The following is a 15180-nucleotide window of genomic DNA, read 5'->3' as shown; positions in this document are numbered from 1 at the left end:
TGCCACTCAATTCTGTGTTTGCCTTTCTGACGGTGACTCACCCAGATGTTCCCATCTTGATGATAGGGTTTCCAGTTTCTCCCAGTGTCACTGTACAGCATGCGGTATTGGGTCACCCAGTCCGAGCTGCTGTATCTTCCTTGGGTTGCAATGGCACTGATCTGCTTCCGATTGCCAAAGTCAACCTGAAGCCATTGGTAATGGTCACTGTCGGATGGAGACCATCCCCCAGCACCTGAAGAAGGTTAAGGCAAGAGAGGAAAACAGATATTTAGAGCTGAAATTCTACTGTTGATAATGGATTTATCTACATCTTTTAATTGGCCTTAGCAGTGCAACATTCATAGACATATTATGGAGTGTCCTTTATAGATGCCATTGGGACTTCAACTAATATTCTTCCAGCTGGGTAACATTGATACTCTAACCTCTTTATGGTGTAATTATGTGCTCATTTTCTCCTGAGCAAATGTCTTCATCATTCCTCAATTAGATCTTATTAGTACATGTCAGAGTCTAATTGGCTGAGGGTTGATCAATTTACCATGAATTCTTCAACTAAAAATCACTAGGAAAAAAAATGTAACAATCTATTAATTCCTCATGTGGGGCTTTATGTTTGAGTAGATTACAAATGGAACAAAAAGCAATTATGTACAACTCTAAAGTCTATTTTGCTTTAAAAATTTGGGAGCCCAAAGAATACTCATAGTTCTTAAGATGAGGCCTAATCTTACATTAAGCTCTGTACTCATGAGAAATAAGGTATATAGCTAATCAGGTAATTCGTTCACTAACATTTAAGAGATAAACAACCAATGCCTCTTGATAACAACATTTCTAGGAAAATCATTTCAGTTACCAAATGAAGTAAAACTCCTTTTGGTAAAATATAATAAGTGTCAGATAACAAAAAGGTAAAACTATCTTTAGAAATAGAACATTAATATGGAACAGCAATACTCCTAGTCTATACCACTATGGAAAATAACGATGGTTGTACATAAATACATTACAGAAAATATGCCATAATGCTTAGTGCTAAGGAGCAAAATAATTTTTTGAGTGAATCTGGCTACCAATGGGAGCAAATGATAATGAAATATTCAATAAATCATCCAATGTACAGTATTTAGATATATATATGCATCACTTTTCAAATAAAAAAAACTTAAAAGCTGACAATAAAATAATTTATTCTATGAGGACCACGGTAAGAGAAATCATTTTGTAAATCATCACAGATATATCATTCATTTAATGATGTTTATATGGCTTATTTCTGCTTTCAGCTATGATAGAATACCCTTCCTGCCATAAAAAAAATCACATAACTACAAAATGTATAAAATTACCCTTTATAGGGATTAGACAACAGACAGTGCAGGATCCCTGATCCACAAGAGAAGATAAACAAATAAGGTGATGCCTGGTTCACTTTCTGGATTTTGGCACATGGAAGAGTGTCCCAAACAGAGTTCAGCAGTGTCACTGAGATGAAGATACATCAAAATCAAAGCTCCATCCTACAGATGGAATCTGTAGCACAAAGTACCAGGGAAGGGGCAGCTGTAAAGAGAAAGAGCCCTGAAAATCTGCATAGCATCACCAGAGAACCTCTGGGGACCAGACTTTGTATGAATAGCACGCTGTGTATTTGCAGACCAAGATTCCACAAGCCCAGGTCAAGGCAATTATGAAATGAACAACAAGCGAAAGGTGAACAGGGCCAGGAGTAGTTTCATTTCACACTAAAGAAGATTGAGAGAAGTTTTTGGAACAATGCTAGGCATCTAGCAGATGTCTCAGAAAGATTAGGATGATTGAGTCCTAAAATAAGGGCTACTCAGGACACACCTGAACAAAGATTGGTAATAAGCCTGAAAAAGGATGTCTGACCTACAAATAAATTAACTCCTTGCTCAGTCAAAATGCAGCACTTCATTAAGGAAAGCCATGAATGGTCAGAAGAAGCTCAGTGACAGAGCATCCATAATGCTCAGTATAGATTTTTTAAAAAAATATCGGACATTTCAGGGAGCAGGAAAAAATGACTTACAACCAGAGCAAAGACAGCCAATAGAATGACAGAGATGATAAAATTAGCAGACGAGGACTTTAACACTGAGCTTATACATTAGTTCATTATTTGAAAGAAAATATACAAATAGTGAAGAAACAAATACGAGATATTAATGGGGAAAAGATAAACAAAGGGAACAAAATAGAAGTTTCTGAACCATGTTTATACCTGAAATAAAACATGTACTGGATTAGAAACTAAGAAGGAAACATTAATGTCTGAATCCAGGGCCACATAAACCCTTCAAATTGTAGCTCAGAAGGGACAAAAGGCTTAAAAATGGACACAACTCCAGTGGCCTGCAGGACAATATTAAGTGTCTTAACAATCATGCAAATAGAGAACTAAAAGCAGAGAAGGTAGAGATTGAGGCAGAAAAAAATCAATTTGAAGAAACAGTGGCTGAAAAATAATAAACCTAGATATCTAAGGAATTCACTGAGCTGTGAGCAGGATAAAAAGATAAATACAGTAGAAAACAAAACACCAAGTCTCATCATAACCAATTGGTTAAAAAAATAATGCTAAAGAGAAAAATCTCAAAAGTAGCCAGAGGACAATAATATCTTAGCAAAAATGATGCAAGGTGAAAGACAACAGAATGACATTACCTGTTATGATGAAAAGGAAAGGGAAAAAACATATGTCAATCTAATGTTCTATATCCAGCAAAAATATCTTTTGAACATGAAAATAAATGATATTTAGGGCAAAAGCTGAGAAAATTCATCACCAATAGGTACATACTTTAAGAAATGTACACGTTTCAGCTTCCAGACAAATTTACCATATTGAAACTCATATTTACTCATATCATATCACATTTACTCATATTTATACATATCACATTTACTCATATCACATCGTATTTACTCATACCATATTGAAACTCGTATCAAGAAATGAATGCTGATAATGGTAGACGCAACAGTAAATACAAAGCATTTGTTCATGTTTTCAAATTTCTTTAAAAGATAATTGAGGGGCGCCTGGGTGGCGCAGTCGGTTAAGCGTCCGACTTCAGCCAGGTCACGATCTCGCGGTCCGTGAGTTCGAGCCCCGCGTCGGGCTCTGGGCTGATGGCTCAGAGCCTGGAGCCTGTTTCCGACTCTGTGACTCCCTCTCTCTCTGCCCCTCCCCCGTTCATGCTCTGTCTCTCTCTCTGTCCCAAAAATAAATAAACGTTGAAAAGATAATTGAGCGTTTAAAACAAAAATAGTGACCGTGAATTAGAAGGTTTTAACAGAGGTAGAAGTAAAACATACGACGACAAGTGCACAAAGGACCGGGGCCAGCACAGATATATTATGTATCGAGGTCCTCATGTTACTAGGGTGTGGTATAATACTGCTTGACGGTAGTAACCCTATATCAAAGGTCGGCAAACTTCCTCTATAGAGGGTTCAATACTAAATATTTTAGGCTTTGCAGGCCATACACCTCTGTTAGAAATACCTCTGCTGTTGTTAGGATGAAGCAGCCAGAGAAACAAGGGTGTGACATGTTCCAGTACAACTGAGAAACTCACTTCTCCTTCAAGTACCAGCCTGTTTACTGAAAACATTACCTCCTGCAGTGGACGTCATTCAGGTTGTTCTTTATGAAAGGAGGAATTCTTCCCTCAGTTATTGTCTAGAGACTGTCGTTAGCTGTAATTCCTGTTTAGGAACTCCCTGAGTAAAAAAGAGACACTCTATCCAAGGGCACATTCCTTCTTGGGGTCATACAGATATAATGGCCGGTCAACTTGGGAAAACTCTGGTGGGTCATCTTAGTTTGCAGAACTCAGTGAAGCCTCCATTGACACTCCATTGCATCTCAACTTCTCCCTCTGCCTTTTCCTGCTTCATCCCCTTATCTCCCACAGGTTTCCATCCCCAAAAGTACTCTGTAATAAATTCCCTACATGCTCTTCTCCATGTTAGAATTTGTATCCTGGGGAATCCAATCTGCAACACCTCCTTGGAACCACTCTTCCGAGAATCCGCTCCCTAACAATGGGAGTTAGTTGTCTCTATCTTTGCGCATTATCTCTATGCTGCCTTTCCCCTCTTGTAGTATCTAAAATTCCCTATAGTGATGCATCATCCACACGCTTATTTTACATAGAATTCTGTAATTTAGAGGAGCTGTAGATGAACTTCTGGGATAATAAGTACTGAGTAATCAAGAGATTATAAATATATTTTCTTATCTGTTAGATATATTGTTCCAAATTTAGGAGAAATTCTCCAGCTAACTGTATAAAGTTCTGTCTCTGTGTTACTAAGAGCAATGCGGTACTTTGGTCATTGAAGTAAATAAGAAATCATCACAATGACTGAAAAGGGGAAAATATGAGCAATTAATTGCTGGCTGAAATTGAGAATGTTTCCCCTAACTACTCCTCAAAAAATATTCCAGTATAAATTTTCTTAAGTTACCCATTTTTTGCTGCATTACGATTTTTCAATAAGGAGGCAATAAACATACAACTACTTAATCCCAGGGGCATCAGGGTGGTTCAGTCGGTTAAGTATCCGACTTTGGTTCAGGTCATGATCTCATGGTTTGTGAGTTTGAGCCCCGCATCCGGCTCTCTGCTATCAGCACAGAGCCCACTTCAGATCCTCTGTCTCCCTCTCTCTCTCCCACAACCCCCCCCCACTCATACGTGCTCACTATCTCAAAAATAAACATTAAAAATTTTTTAATTAAAAAAAAATTTAAAAACCCAATGACTTAATCCCATTAATCTCGCTACTTTAAAAAGTAGAATTTATTGTCCACTTTAAGGGAAGCAAAATTCTAAAAGAAGGGAAACTATAAGTTCAAAGTTATTCCTTTACAGAAGTCTATGTGGAGAGAATAGTGATTAACCTCAAGGGGAGGGCAAATGTCAGGCTTTTGTGAAGAACATGGTGGAAAGATCGATGAAAAGTTTCCTCTTTCTCTTTGATCTATAAAGCAATGTAATTTGGGGAAGTTGATTACTTTGTTCATTTGACTTGTGAAATGTGTAACCTCTATCGATCCAAGGATTAAGGATGATAACTCTTTCATCACAAAAACCTCAGGAAAATAGGGTATAAGAGAGCAGAAGTGCTCCCCAACATATTGTGGAGAGTATAACAGGGCAAATGTGTTCCCAGTGGAGACCGTGATAGCACAAAGGAAAAAAATTGCCAAGTTCAAGAGGAGGTAGAGGAGGTGGAGATAATGAATAGTCATAAACTCTTAGTTTCTAAGACAACACTCATTCACATTTGGAGATAATAGAACTCAAAATATCAGTAGATATCGAGTAAATGGTTAGCATGAACTGAAAGATGTGCACTTATATAGAAATTTTACCATTCCTTAAGCAGTTTCCTCCCCTTTTCTCCCTCTCTTATTCTTCTTCCATTCATCCATCCCTCTCTTTCTCTCTTCTCTTTTTTCTCTCTCACTCACATGCATACATCCCTCCTGTGTGTGTGTGTGTGTGTGTGTGTGTGTGTGTTATAAAGATGCACAGTGTTTGTATTCTAGCTTCCCACTCTACTGGAGTTACTTGAGTGATAAATTATAACAGAGAACCTGGAGAACTGGGTGGGACTACCACTCTAAACTTCGTGAAAGCTTATAATGATGATGGCCCTTTCTGCTTTGTAATTTGTAAGTTGGTACCTCTGAGAGAAAAGAAAAACTTAGTAGGTGGTTCAAGAGAGGGCTTGAAATTTCTTTTCTAGTGATAAATGGCTCCTGCATAAACATGATGCCCAAGTGGGTGGTTGTAACACCACCAGAGATTATAAGCCTAGATTCTAATTTAAAAGAAAAAGGTAGAAGAAATTTTCAATTAAATATAGAACTACCTTTAATAACTGGTTGAGAAATATGTATCAGATGAAAAGAATAAATTGAAAAGGAGACTTTGGGGCAAGATAGCATTATGAGTTCAGGCCTGAAGGCCTCCTCCTGTTCTAAATATACAGTATTTTTAGATAAGATAGATAAAAAGAAAATTGAAAAAGACATAGCCAGGATAAAAAATAAGATAGGCATCTCCATGCACAAGAAATGCAACCAAAATGCAAAGCAGTGAGTAGGACCAAAGCAGAGGCTGGCTGGAGTCAGGGTCTGGGAATACACAAGAGGCGGTGGGGCACTAGTTCCTGGGGAATATTGTTGGATGGGAGTGTCCCCATCTGTGTCAGAGAAAGGAAGCCTGGGTCAGGGTTGAAAGTTAGCCCAGGAAAACTTTCTTATCAAATGAGACTGAAACAGCTCTTGGATGTTGGATGTATGGTTTGGATCTATGGCTTGGATCCATGGTTTACAGGAAAACATGCCCAGAGAATTAGAAACCAGGTATGCATGTGCTCGGCACCACTGGCTTAGTCATTGGACCTGTGATTCTCTAATAACAGCCCCAGACAAAGGCACAAGGCAAAGCAGGTAAGATGTGGTTCTGGACTGAAGATGTGGGAAGCTGGGTAGAGAAAGTTACAAGTTGATAGGGAATTGAGAGAGAGACAGAGACAGAGAGACAAACAGACTGGTCATCAAGAAGAGTGGGCAAACCAAAGTTTCAAACCACAGGAAAGACAATAAATGGCACAAAACTGGCTAAGGAAATCAAAAGTTCAATGGAAATTAACTCCAGATGTAACAGTCATTGAGGACCATGGAAATATACTTGTTTTAGGTTCTCAAAAAATATAAAATAAGTAATGTCATCCATTAAAAATAGCAGTAATGATCAGACACAACCAGGGGAAATAAAACGTTTGCAGACAGATACTAAGCAAACAAACAAACAAACAAACAAAAAACAGTGATCTTAGAATAAAAAAGAATATAGTCATCAATAGGAAAAAGAAAACTTCATCAGAGGAAAATCCACAAATTACATGTCATCACAAAAAGAATCAATCAGCTGAAAGGTAATATTGAAGGATTCATACAAAAGTCAGCACAGGGGCTCCTGGGTGGCTCAGTTGTTTTAGGGTCTGAATCTTGATTTCAGCTCAGGTGATGATTTCACGATTCATGGGATTGTGGGGCTCAATCTGACTCAATCTGACTCTATGCTGACAGCGTGGAGTCTGCTTGGGATTCTCTCTCTCTCTGCCCCTTCCTCTCTCAAATAAATAAACTCCAAAAGAAAAGAAGAAAAAGTCAACACAGAAAAATACAAAACATGTTAGAATTCAAGAACTTCTGCTTTTGACCAAGATGGAGTCACATGACTCCATGATGAATTTACTTTCCCACCTGAAATAATGAAAAAGCAGACAAAATGTATGGAACGACAGTTTGCAAGACATAAGATGTGAGGCAACCAAGTGCTGAGATCCCTGAGATATGGGAAAAATGAAGTGAGGTCTATTTCCCAGCTTCCGATCTTGACAGGGTTTCCAGGATGAGACATAAGAAAGAACCCAGGCAGAACATGGCAGGGTCCTTGAGTTGAGAAGACAGAGCTGTGAGACCAGGTGGTTAGAGTCAGAAGCAAAAGAAAGGGCAGCAGGGGGCCTTCCTCAAGTCTTCACCTGAATAACGATTAGCATACACATATGAAGAAACCTCTCAGAGCTGAGAGCAAAGAATCCTCTGAATGGAGGAAGGTACATCTTCTTCCTACAAATTACCATATGATCCCACCACCCCCCTCCTAGGTATTTTCCCAAGAGAAAAATGAAGCATGTAAACATAACAAAGTCCAGTACATGGTGTTCTTAGCACCTCTCCTTGTAACAGCCCAAAGCTGGAAACAACCCACATGTTCATCAACAGATGAACAGCTTAACAAATGGTATATATCCATATGGCAGAATAGTATTCAGTAATAAAAAGGAATGGGCATTGGTACACGCTACATGATTAATCTGAAAACAACTATGCAGAGTGAAAGGATCCAGGACCGAAGGAAAAAAGTGCATATGGTACAATTCCATTCATATAGAATTCTAGGAAATGCAAACATATAGGAACAAAGGCAGATCAGTAATTGTTTGAGGAAGGGGGAGAAGGAGGGGCAAAGGAAGAGGATAGAAAGTGGCAAAATAAAACTTCTTGGGGTAATGGGCATATTTGTTACCCTGACTGTGGTGATGGTTTCATAGGTGTAACATATATAAAATGATCAAACTGTACAATTTCAATATGTTAATATTAGCATACATCCATTATACGTCAATAAAGCCGTTACAATTTGTAGACCTGAAGGACAAAGAGGGAATTTCACTGATCAGTCTAAAAAGTTCTGGAATAAAACAAATACATAGAAAATAAAGTAATGAAGAAGAATTTGAAGAAGTAATGATTGAGACTTTTTTTCAAAATTGAAAAAAAAAACAAGACATGATTCTGTGGGTTGAAAAGATCTTGTGAGCACTGAAAAGCATGTTCAGTAAAAGTATTATGGAAAGTATATCACGGCATGCAAATGAAAGATGGCCTAAAATAATGAGACTGGTGGAAATGCGATATTTAAACAAATAAAGCTTAAGCATACAGTTGAGAATTAGCTCATGGATAAATAAAAACCAGTTAGCATCTGAAGACGTGCTAGAAGTTGCCTGCGAATGAGCTCAGATTTTATTTACAGTGGGACATGAACAGCTAGAAGATGTGACATGTGACCTACTTAGAAGTAGCAGAATAGGCTCCAACCAAGTGTGGACACTTGTTGATCGGAAGCAGAAAAGGGGGCCATGGCCATTAATTAACAACTGTCATGGGCCAGAGAAGCAAAAATGGCAATGCCACTGTCATTCCCCAAATAGGGGACAATTAATGCTTACAGAATGTGAAAACAAAAGAGTATGAAGGTACATTTTGAAACAAAACAGAAAAAGAAGTGATTTCATCAGACATCATTAGATGACAAGAAAACAGAATGGTTTGTCTTCCATTTCTGGCTTCTTCAGCGAAGATGACAGCTTTCACTTCATGCTGGGAGTAACAGAACTGATAACTGAGGACAGGGAATTACCTCCTGTGACAAGTTAGGACATACGTGGAGAGGTAGAGCTCCTTTAACTTTTTCAGATTATATCCCAAGAGGCTGCCATCATTCCTAGATAGAGCCTTGCTTCTCTGAATATTTATCAAAGGAGTTACCAGAAAATTAGACACACACACACATGAATTAAAAGCAAGGGACTTAGTAAATCTAGAAAAAAATAGATAAGAAAGCTCTTCCTCAAAATCTGGGGGTTATGAGCATTTAGAATAAAAGAAAAAAGAGGGGGTTGGTCACACTGAAAGTGGTGTTGGTGAACTTAAGGATTTCCTTTTTGATCACATTCTTGTTTAATAGAATGGAGCGAATTCCGTAGATATATCTCTAACTTGATTTTAGTAAAGCATTAGGGCCATATCTCTGACAAATATCAAACAGTAAAATGTGGTCTGGAAGATAACAGTTTCAGGAACACTCAAAATTGGTTAATAATTACGCCCCAAATATGTTGATTAATGGCTATGTCAACTTGAAGAGAGCTCTCTAATGATGTGCCACAGGCTTTCGTCCTGTATACTGTCATTTTTAATATTTTTATTATCTAAGGCATGGAAGACACGCTTATGAAATTTGTCAATTACATAAAGCTGGAAGAGAGACCTAATAGGATAACTAACTGGATTATGATGTAAAATGCTCTTGACTGACTGCAAGTCTGAGCTTGCACCAGCACAATTTGCTGTATCATCAGTAATAAACTTAAGGTGGCCGTTATGAACAAGTACGTTATCAAGTTCATAATTACGGTGTATATTGCATAGAAATAAATACGCAACCTTCGTTTACTTTGTGGAAAACACAGGGCGGAAATGATGGCATCTAACGACAGTACTATATTCGCGGTACAACATTCAAAATGTTTTTGATGCCTTTTAGTAAGGCTTTACATATAAATAGAAAAAAGGAATAAGTCACGAACATATTGTACTAGGAATGACCACAAAATGAACACAAGTGTGCAATCACCACACAGATCTATAAAGAGATCATTGCCAGCAACCCAAAAGCTCTCATTGTGTCCTTTTCCAAATCCGGTCACCGTTCTCCTCCCTGATGAATTGTTCCAGAGATTCATCCACGGGGTTGTATTTAGCAATACACAACAGGTTGCAGATTGCTCATTTTCTTTGTCGTCTAATATTGCACTGTATCATCTACTTCTCTTTATTTACCCATTCTAGTGTTGAACATGTGGATATTTCCAGTTTGGAGTTATTATGAATAATTCAGCCATCACATTCTTGTTCGCATCTGCGAATACCTATTTGTGCATTTCTGTTGGGTATATGCACAGGACTGGTATTGTGGGTCCACAAATGTTTGTATTTTTACATTTTTACTCAATTTTGCCAACAATTTCCCAAAGTAGTTGAGCCGACTTTTACCCCCGCCTCCCCAAATACACAAAGCTGTATGTCATGAGAGTTTCTACTGTACCACATTCTTGCCAAAATTTGATGTTGTTAGCCTTTTATTTTTCTCTAAGTTTAGTTTAGACATTCTGGCTCAATGTAAGTTTAATTTTCATTTTTCTGATAACCACACTTATGCTGTTAGTCACACAACGTATCATAAAACTATAGTAAATTAAGACATAAGTGTTATGAGTGCAAGGATAGACCAAATAAACGTGTTGATTCCTGAAACAAAACCACATGTATCCAGTGCATACCATCACTTAATTCATGACACAGGTAACACAGGGAAATAATAGATAAAGGAGGTATTTTTTATTTATTATTTATTTTTATTTATTTACTTTAATATTTTTCAATATTTATTTACTTTTGAGAGAGAGAGAGAGAGAGAGAAAGAGAGAGACAGAGGCGTGAGCGGGGGGAGGGGCAGAGAAAGGGAGACACAGAATCTGAAGCAGTCTCCAGGCTCTGAGCTGTCAGCACAGAGCCCGACGTGGGGCTCAAACTCATGGAGTATGAGATCGTGACCTGAGCTGAAGCCGGACACCCAACCGACTGAGCCACCCAGGCGCCCCTAAAGGAGGTATTTTTTAATAATGTGTTTCAGATCAATTGGGTATCCTCATGGAAACAAGTGAAATGTGGCTTTCCCCTATACTGTACTTAAAAATCAAGTTAAAACTGGGTAGATTCAAATGTGAGGGGTTGAACGTTAAAGACTCTAGGAGATGATATTGGAGAATAGCATCATATTCCTAGAGTTGGGAAAGATTTCTTTAATAGGACTCAAAGCACTAGCTATATAGGAAAAGATGGATAAATGAGATTATATTAAAATTAGAAACTGTTGATTACCCAAAGGCATTAATAAAAGAGTGAAATGGCTAATAATCACTGAGCGAAGGATGGTATTTGCAAACATATATTATAACCAGCGAATACTCACATCTAACATGGACAAATAAGTCCCACAAATCCATAAAACATATTCAGAATATTTAATTAGGAAATGATCAAGGAATCTTAACAGGCACACAACTCACACACACACACACACACACACACACACACACACAGGAATATATGCTTATAAAACATATTAAAAATGCTCAACCTCATGAGATTGACATTTTAAGACAGATCAAAAAAATGAAGAATGTTCAAAGAGAGCAACCAAAATGATCAAAGTGCCTAATTTCATCGTATTTCTTTGAGGGGAACAAAAATGCTTAAGCTTTACAAGAGGGAATCAAGGGGTGACAATCTCCATCTTCCACAATTTAAAAGAACAGAGATATAAAGTTTCTCAATGATGCAACACAATGCCACAAACCCCACAAGTATGCATCCTTGATTTTTAAGTACAGTATAGGGGAAAGCCACATTCCACTGGCCCCATGAGGATATCGAATTGACCTGGAATACGTTATTAAAAAATACCAGCTTTCTCTATTGTAATCTGCACCTAGATTATGCAGCTTTAACTCACCTTTTTGAAATTACTATTTTGCTTGGACTAAGTAAAAAAATGTACTTCTTGACTCAACATTTAGTAGAGTCTGCCCACAGATTATTCATCATGCTGCAAGTTCTCTACATTTTGGAATTTGATCAAGAAATAAAACTGGGGCACCTGGGTGGTTCAGTCGGTCAAGCGTCCAACTTCAGCTCAGGTCATGATCTCGTGGTTCGTGGGTTCGCACCCCGCGTTGGGCTCTGTGCTGACAGCTCAGAGCCTGGAGTCTGTTTGGGATTCTGTGACTCCCTCTCTCTGCCCCTCCCCTGCTCACACTCTGTCTCTCTGTCTGTCTCTCTCTCTCTCTCAAAAATAAACATTTTTTGGGGCGCCTGGGTGGCGCAGTCGGTTAAGCGTCCGACTTCAGCCAGGTCACGATCTCGCGGTCCGTGAGTTCGAGCCCCGCGTCGGGCTCTGGGCTGACGGCTCAGAGCCTGGAGCCTGTTTCCGATTCTGTGTCTCCCTCTCTCTCTGCCCCTCCCCCGTTCATGCTCTGTCTCTCTCTGTCCCAAAAATAAATAAAAAAAAAAAACGTTGAAAAAAAAAATAAACATTTTTTTAAATAAATAAAACTGAATATCAAGCTGACTTTAAGAAATTTAAACAAATACTTTCCTGAGAGAACAAAAATTTCCTTATTAAATATAGTTCTTCCTCCAAGGGTCCTGCCTACCTAACGCTATGAAAATTTACAGGGGGGTGTGTTTATAATGTTGATAATATCCAGATATGAATTGCATCATTAAAATCAAAACTTTCTTGGAATAAGGCAAAATTAAAAGCAAATCGTTGGGAGACTTCTTTACATATTCATCACTTCAGAGGTAAATGACTATCTGAGTTATGAGAAATAGTCTTAACTGCAAGGCAAGCTTAGGTGCATATGTTAAAAAATATATAACAGGGCGCGTGGGTGGCTCAGTTGGTTAAGCGTCTGACTCCTGATGTCGGCTCAGGTCAGGATCTCACTGTTCCTGCGTTGGAGCCCGGCAATGGATTCTCTCTCTCTCTCTCTCTCTCTCAGTCTCTCTGCTCCTCCCTCTCCTCTCTCTCTGTCTCTATCTCTCTCAATATATATATATTTTTTTCAGGAATTTGGCAGGTCAACTACATTTTAAAACCTTTGATTGAAGAATGTGAACTTGTTTTTTTGTTTGTTTGTTTTTTGTTTTGTTTGTTTGTTTTTAATGTCAAGGGGAGCCTGGGTGGCTCAGTCAGTTAAGTGTCCGGCCCTGGATTTCAGCTCAGGTCATGATCTTACGGTGCTTGGGTTCAAGCCCCACGTCAGACTCTGTCTGCCCTGACAGTGTGGAGCCTACTTGGGATTTTCTCTCTCCCCCTCTCTCTCTCTGCACGCACCCCCCCCAACTCACTCTCACTCTCTCCAAGTAAATAAACATTAAACAATAAAAAATAAAATGTCAAATATTACATTAAGATTATCCTATAATAGACAAGGAAAATGAAACTCAGACACAAGAACTATATTGCTGCATGAAATTTCATAAAGGCTGGACAGCGGCTGAAACTAATGTGGCCTCATAATTAAGTATGATGAGCTTCCTGTTCTGCATAGAAGGCACAGTATGATTTCTCTTCTCATCAGGAAGAGAAAATCTTCACAGGAAGTCAGCCTGGGCCAGGGTATAAAAGTAAACACATGTACACAAGTCTAATTAATGTAAAATAATAATTAAGTTTGATTCAGAAAATCTCAAACATTGACATGCCCTACAATTTTTAAATTTCCTGACCAGTGTATATTATATATGTTCTTATTTTTTAATGTCTTGGCAATATTATAACAAAGATAAAATAGACATTTTCTGTGTGCTACATCAGATGGTTGTATTAGGAAAAGAGGATTAAAGCTACAGGTGATCAGAATTCAGTATAACAATTTTAAAAATGTTACAATAGATAACACCAACAATAGACTGGATTATTACAAAAAGTAGTGAGCTCCCCATTACTGGAGATATTCAAGTGAAAGCTGGATAATAAGAATCTCTTCAGAGGGAGATTTTACTTAGGATGGGAGACTGGACTAAATAGGCTTTAATTTCATTCACAAAGAAAGCTGAAATGTAATACAAACTATTATGTTGAATTTATTAGCAATACTATCAAGTGATTTTTATTTCTTATTGCCTTAAAACTAACAGTTATTATCCAAGTTTTGGTTGATCTATTTTATTAACATCACGGGGGATATTATTTATATTATTACTAAGTAACATTTGACTATATATAACCTTTATTATTAAAGAGTCTGGTCATTTCCATTTTTACCATGAATAACTCCCCCAGTTTATTCATTCAGCAAATATTTATAGAGCACTTCTAGATGCCAGCCATTAAGGGTTTTGTGCTTTGGGGTGGTTTTTTTTAAAGAATTTTTTCATAAGCAATTCACCAGACTGTTTTTATATGTCAGGATACAATTTATTTATTTATTTGAAGAATGTATTCATACTTAATAAAGACTTTATTACTGGCAAAAAGAGATATCTAATATACACTTAGGATTCATAGAAATGAGGTCTTGTGTGCAAAAACTAAAGGCTAATGAACATAGAATAACCAAGTCAAGGTCATGGAAGCCATTTTCCCCCTCTGCAACTGTAAGGTAACTGTTGTTTGAGTCTTGCCTGTTAAGAAGGCTTAAGAGCTTCCTGTTGCTCCCAAGTATCCCTCTTTCTGATGCACTACCGAATGCAACAAGGTCAAGGAATTCATTAGTTTGGGGCATGCACTGAGCACATGGTTTTTTAAAAAAATTAAAAGTTATGTGGGCAAGAGGTCATTTTTTCTTTTTCTTTCCTTTTTTTTTTTTTTTTTTTTTTTTTGGCCCACCTACTGCTTTACTCTGTATCCTTTCTCTGGCATACATTCCCATTAAAGTCCACGGAATTTTGCAAACAACATGGTTTATTATAAATAGTTTCCCAACTTCTTTAGCCAACTGCATATTCACCGGCATTGTCCAAAAATAAATAAAAGTCATCATTCCTAAGATGTGCTTCTTCCTGGTCAAGTAAGAACAGTAAAAAGAGTGTTCACTACACATGTCCCAAAGAAAAGTGTTTGGTGATGGTGGAAGAGGTAAATTTACAGGTTAAGAAGGGCTTCAGAATTTCCACATGCAATACTTCTCTGTAGGTTATCAAGT

The 15180-nt window shown here is 37.8% G+C and overlaps 1 protein-coding gene across 1 annotated transcript in view; it reads right to left on the bottom strand.

The window, feature by feature from the left end:
- Positions 1-15180, bottom strand: part of CNTNAP2 (contactin associated protein 2) — a 1378773-nt gene that overhangs the window by 1319355 nt on the left and 44238 nt on the right. The window contains exon 3 of the mRNA XM_047095265.1: positions 42-235. Within this exon, the coding sequence (XP_046951221.1) occupies positions 42-235 (194 nt within the window). The remainder of the gene's footprint in view (positions 1-41; positions 236-15180) is intronic.

This window comes from Lynx rufus, unplaced genomic scaffold, assembly GCF_022079265.1.
Source record: "Lynx rufus isolate CCGP_SWC_20201006 ecotype Redwood Valley unplaced genomic scaffold, mLynRuf1.p SCAF_4, whole genome shotgun sequence".
NCBI lineage: Eukaryota > Metazoa > Chordata > Mammalia > Carnivora > Felidae > Lynx > Lynx rufus.
The sequence above is the reverse complement of the archived record's forward strand: the minus strand, read 5'-3'. Positions and strand labels throughout refer to the sequence as shown.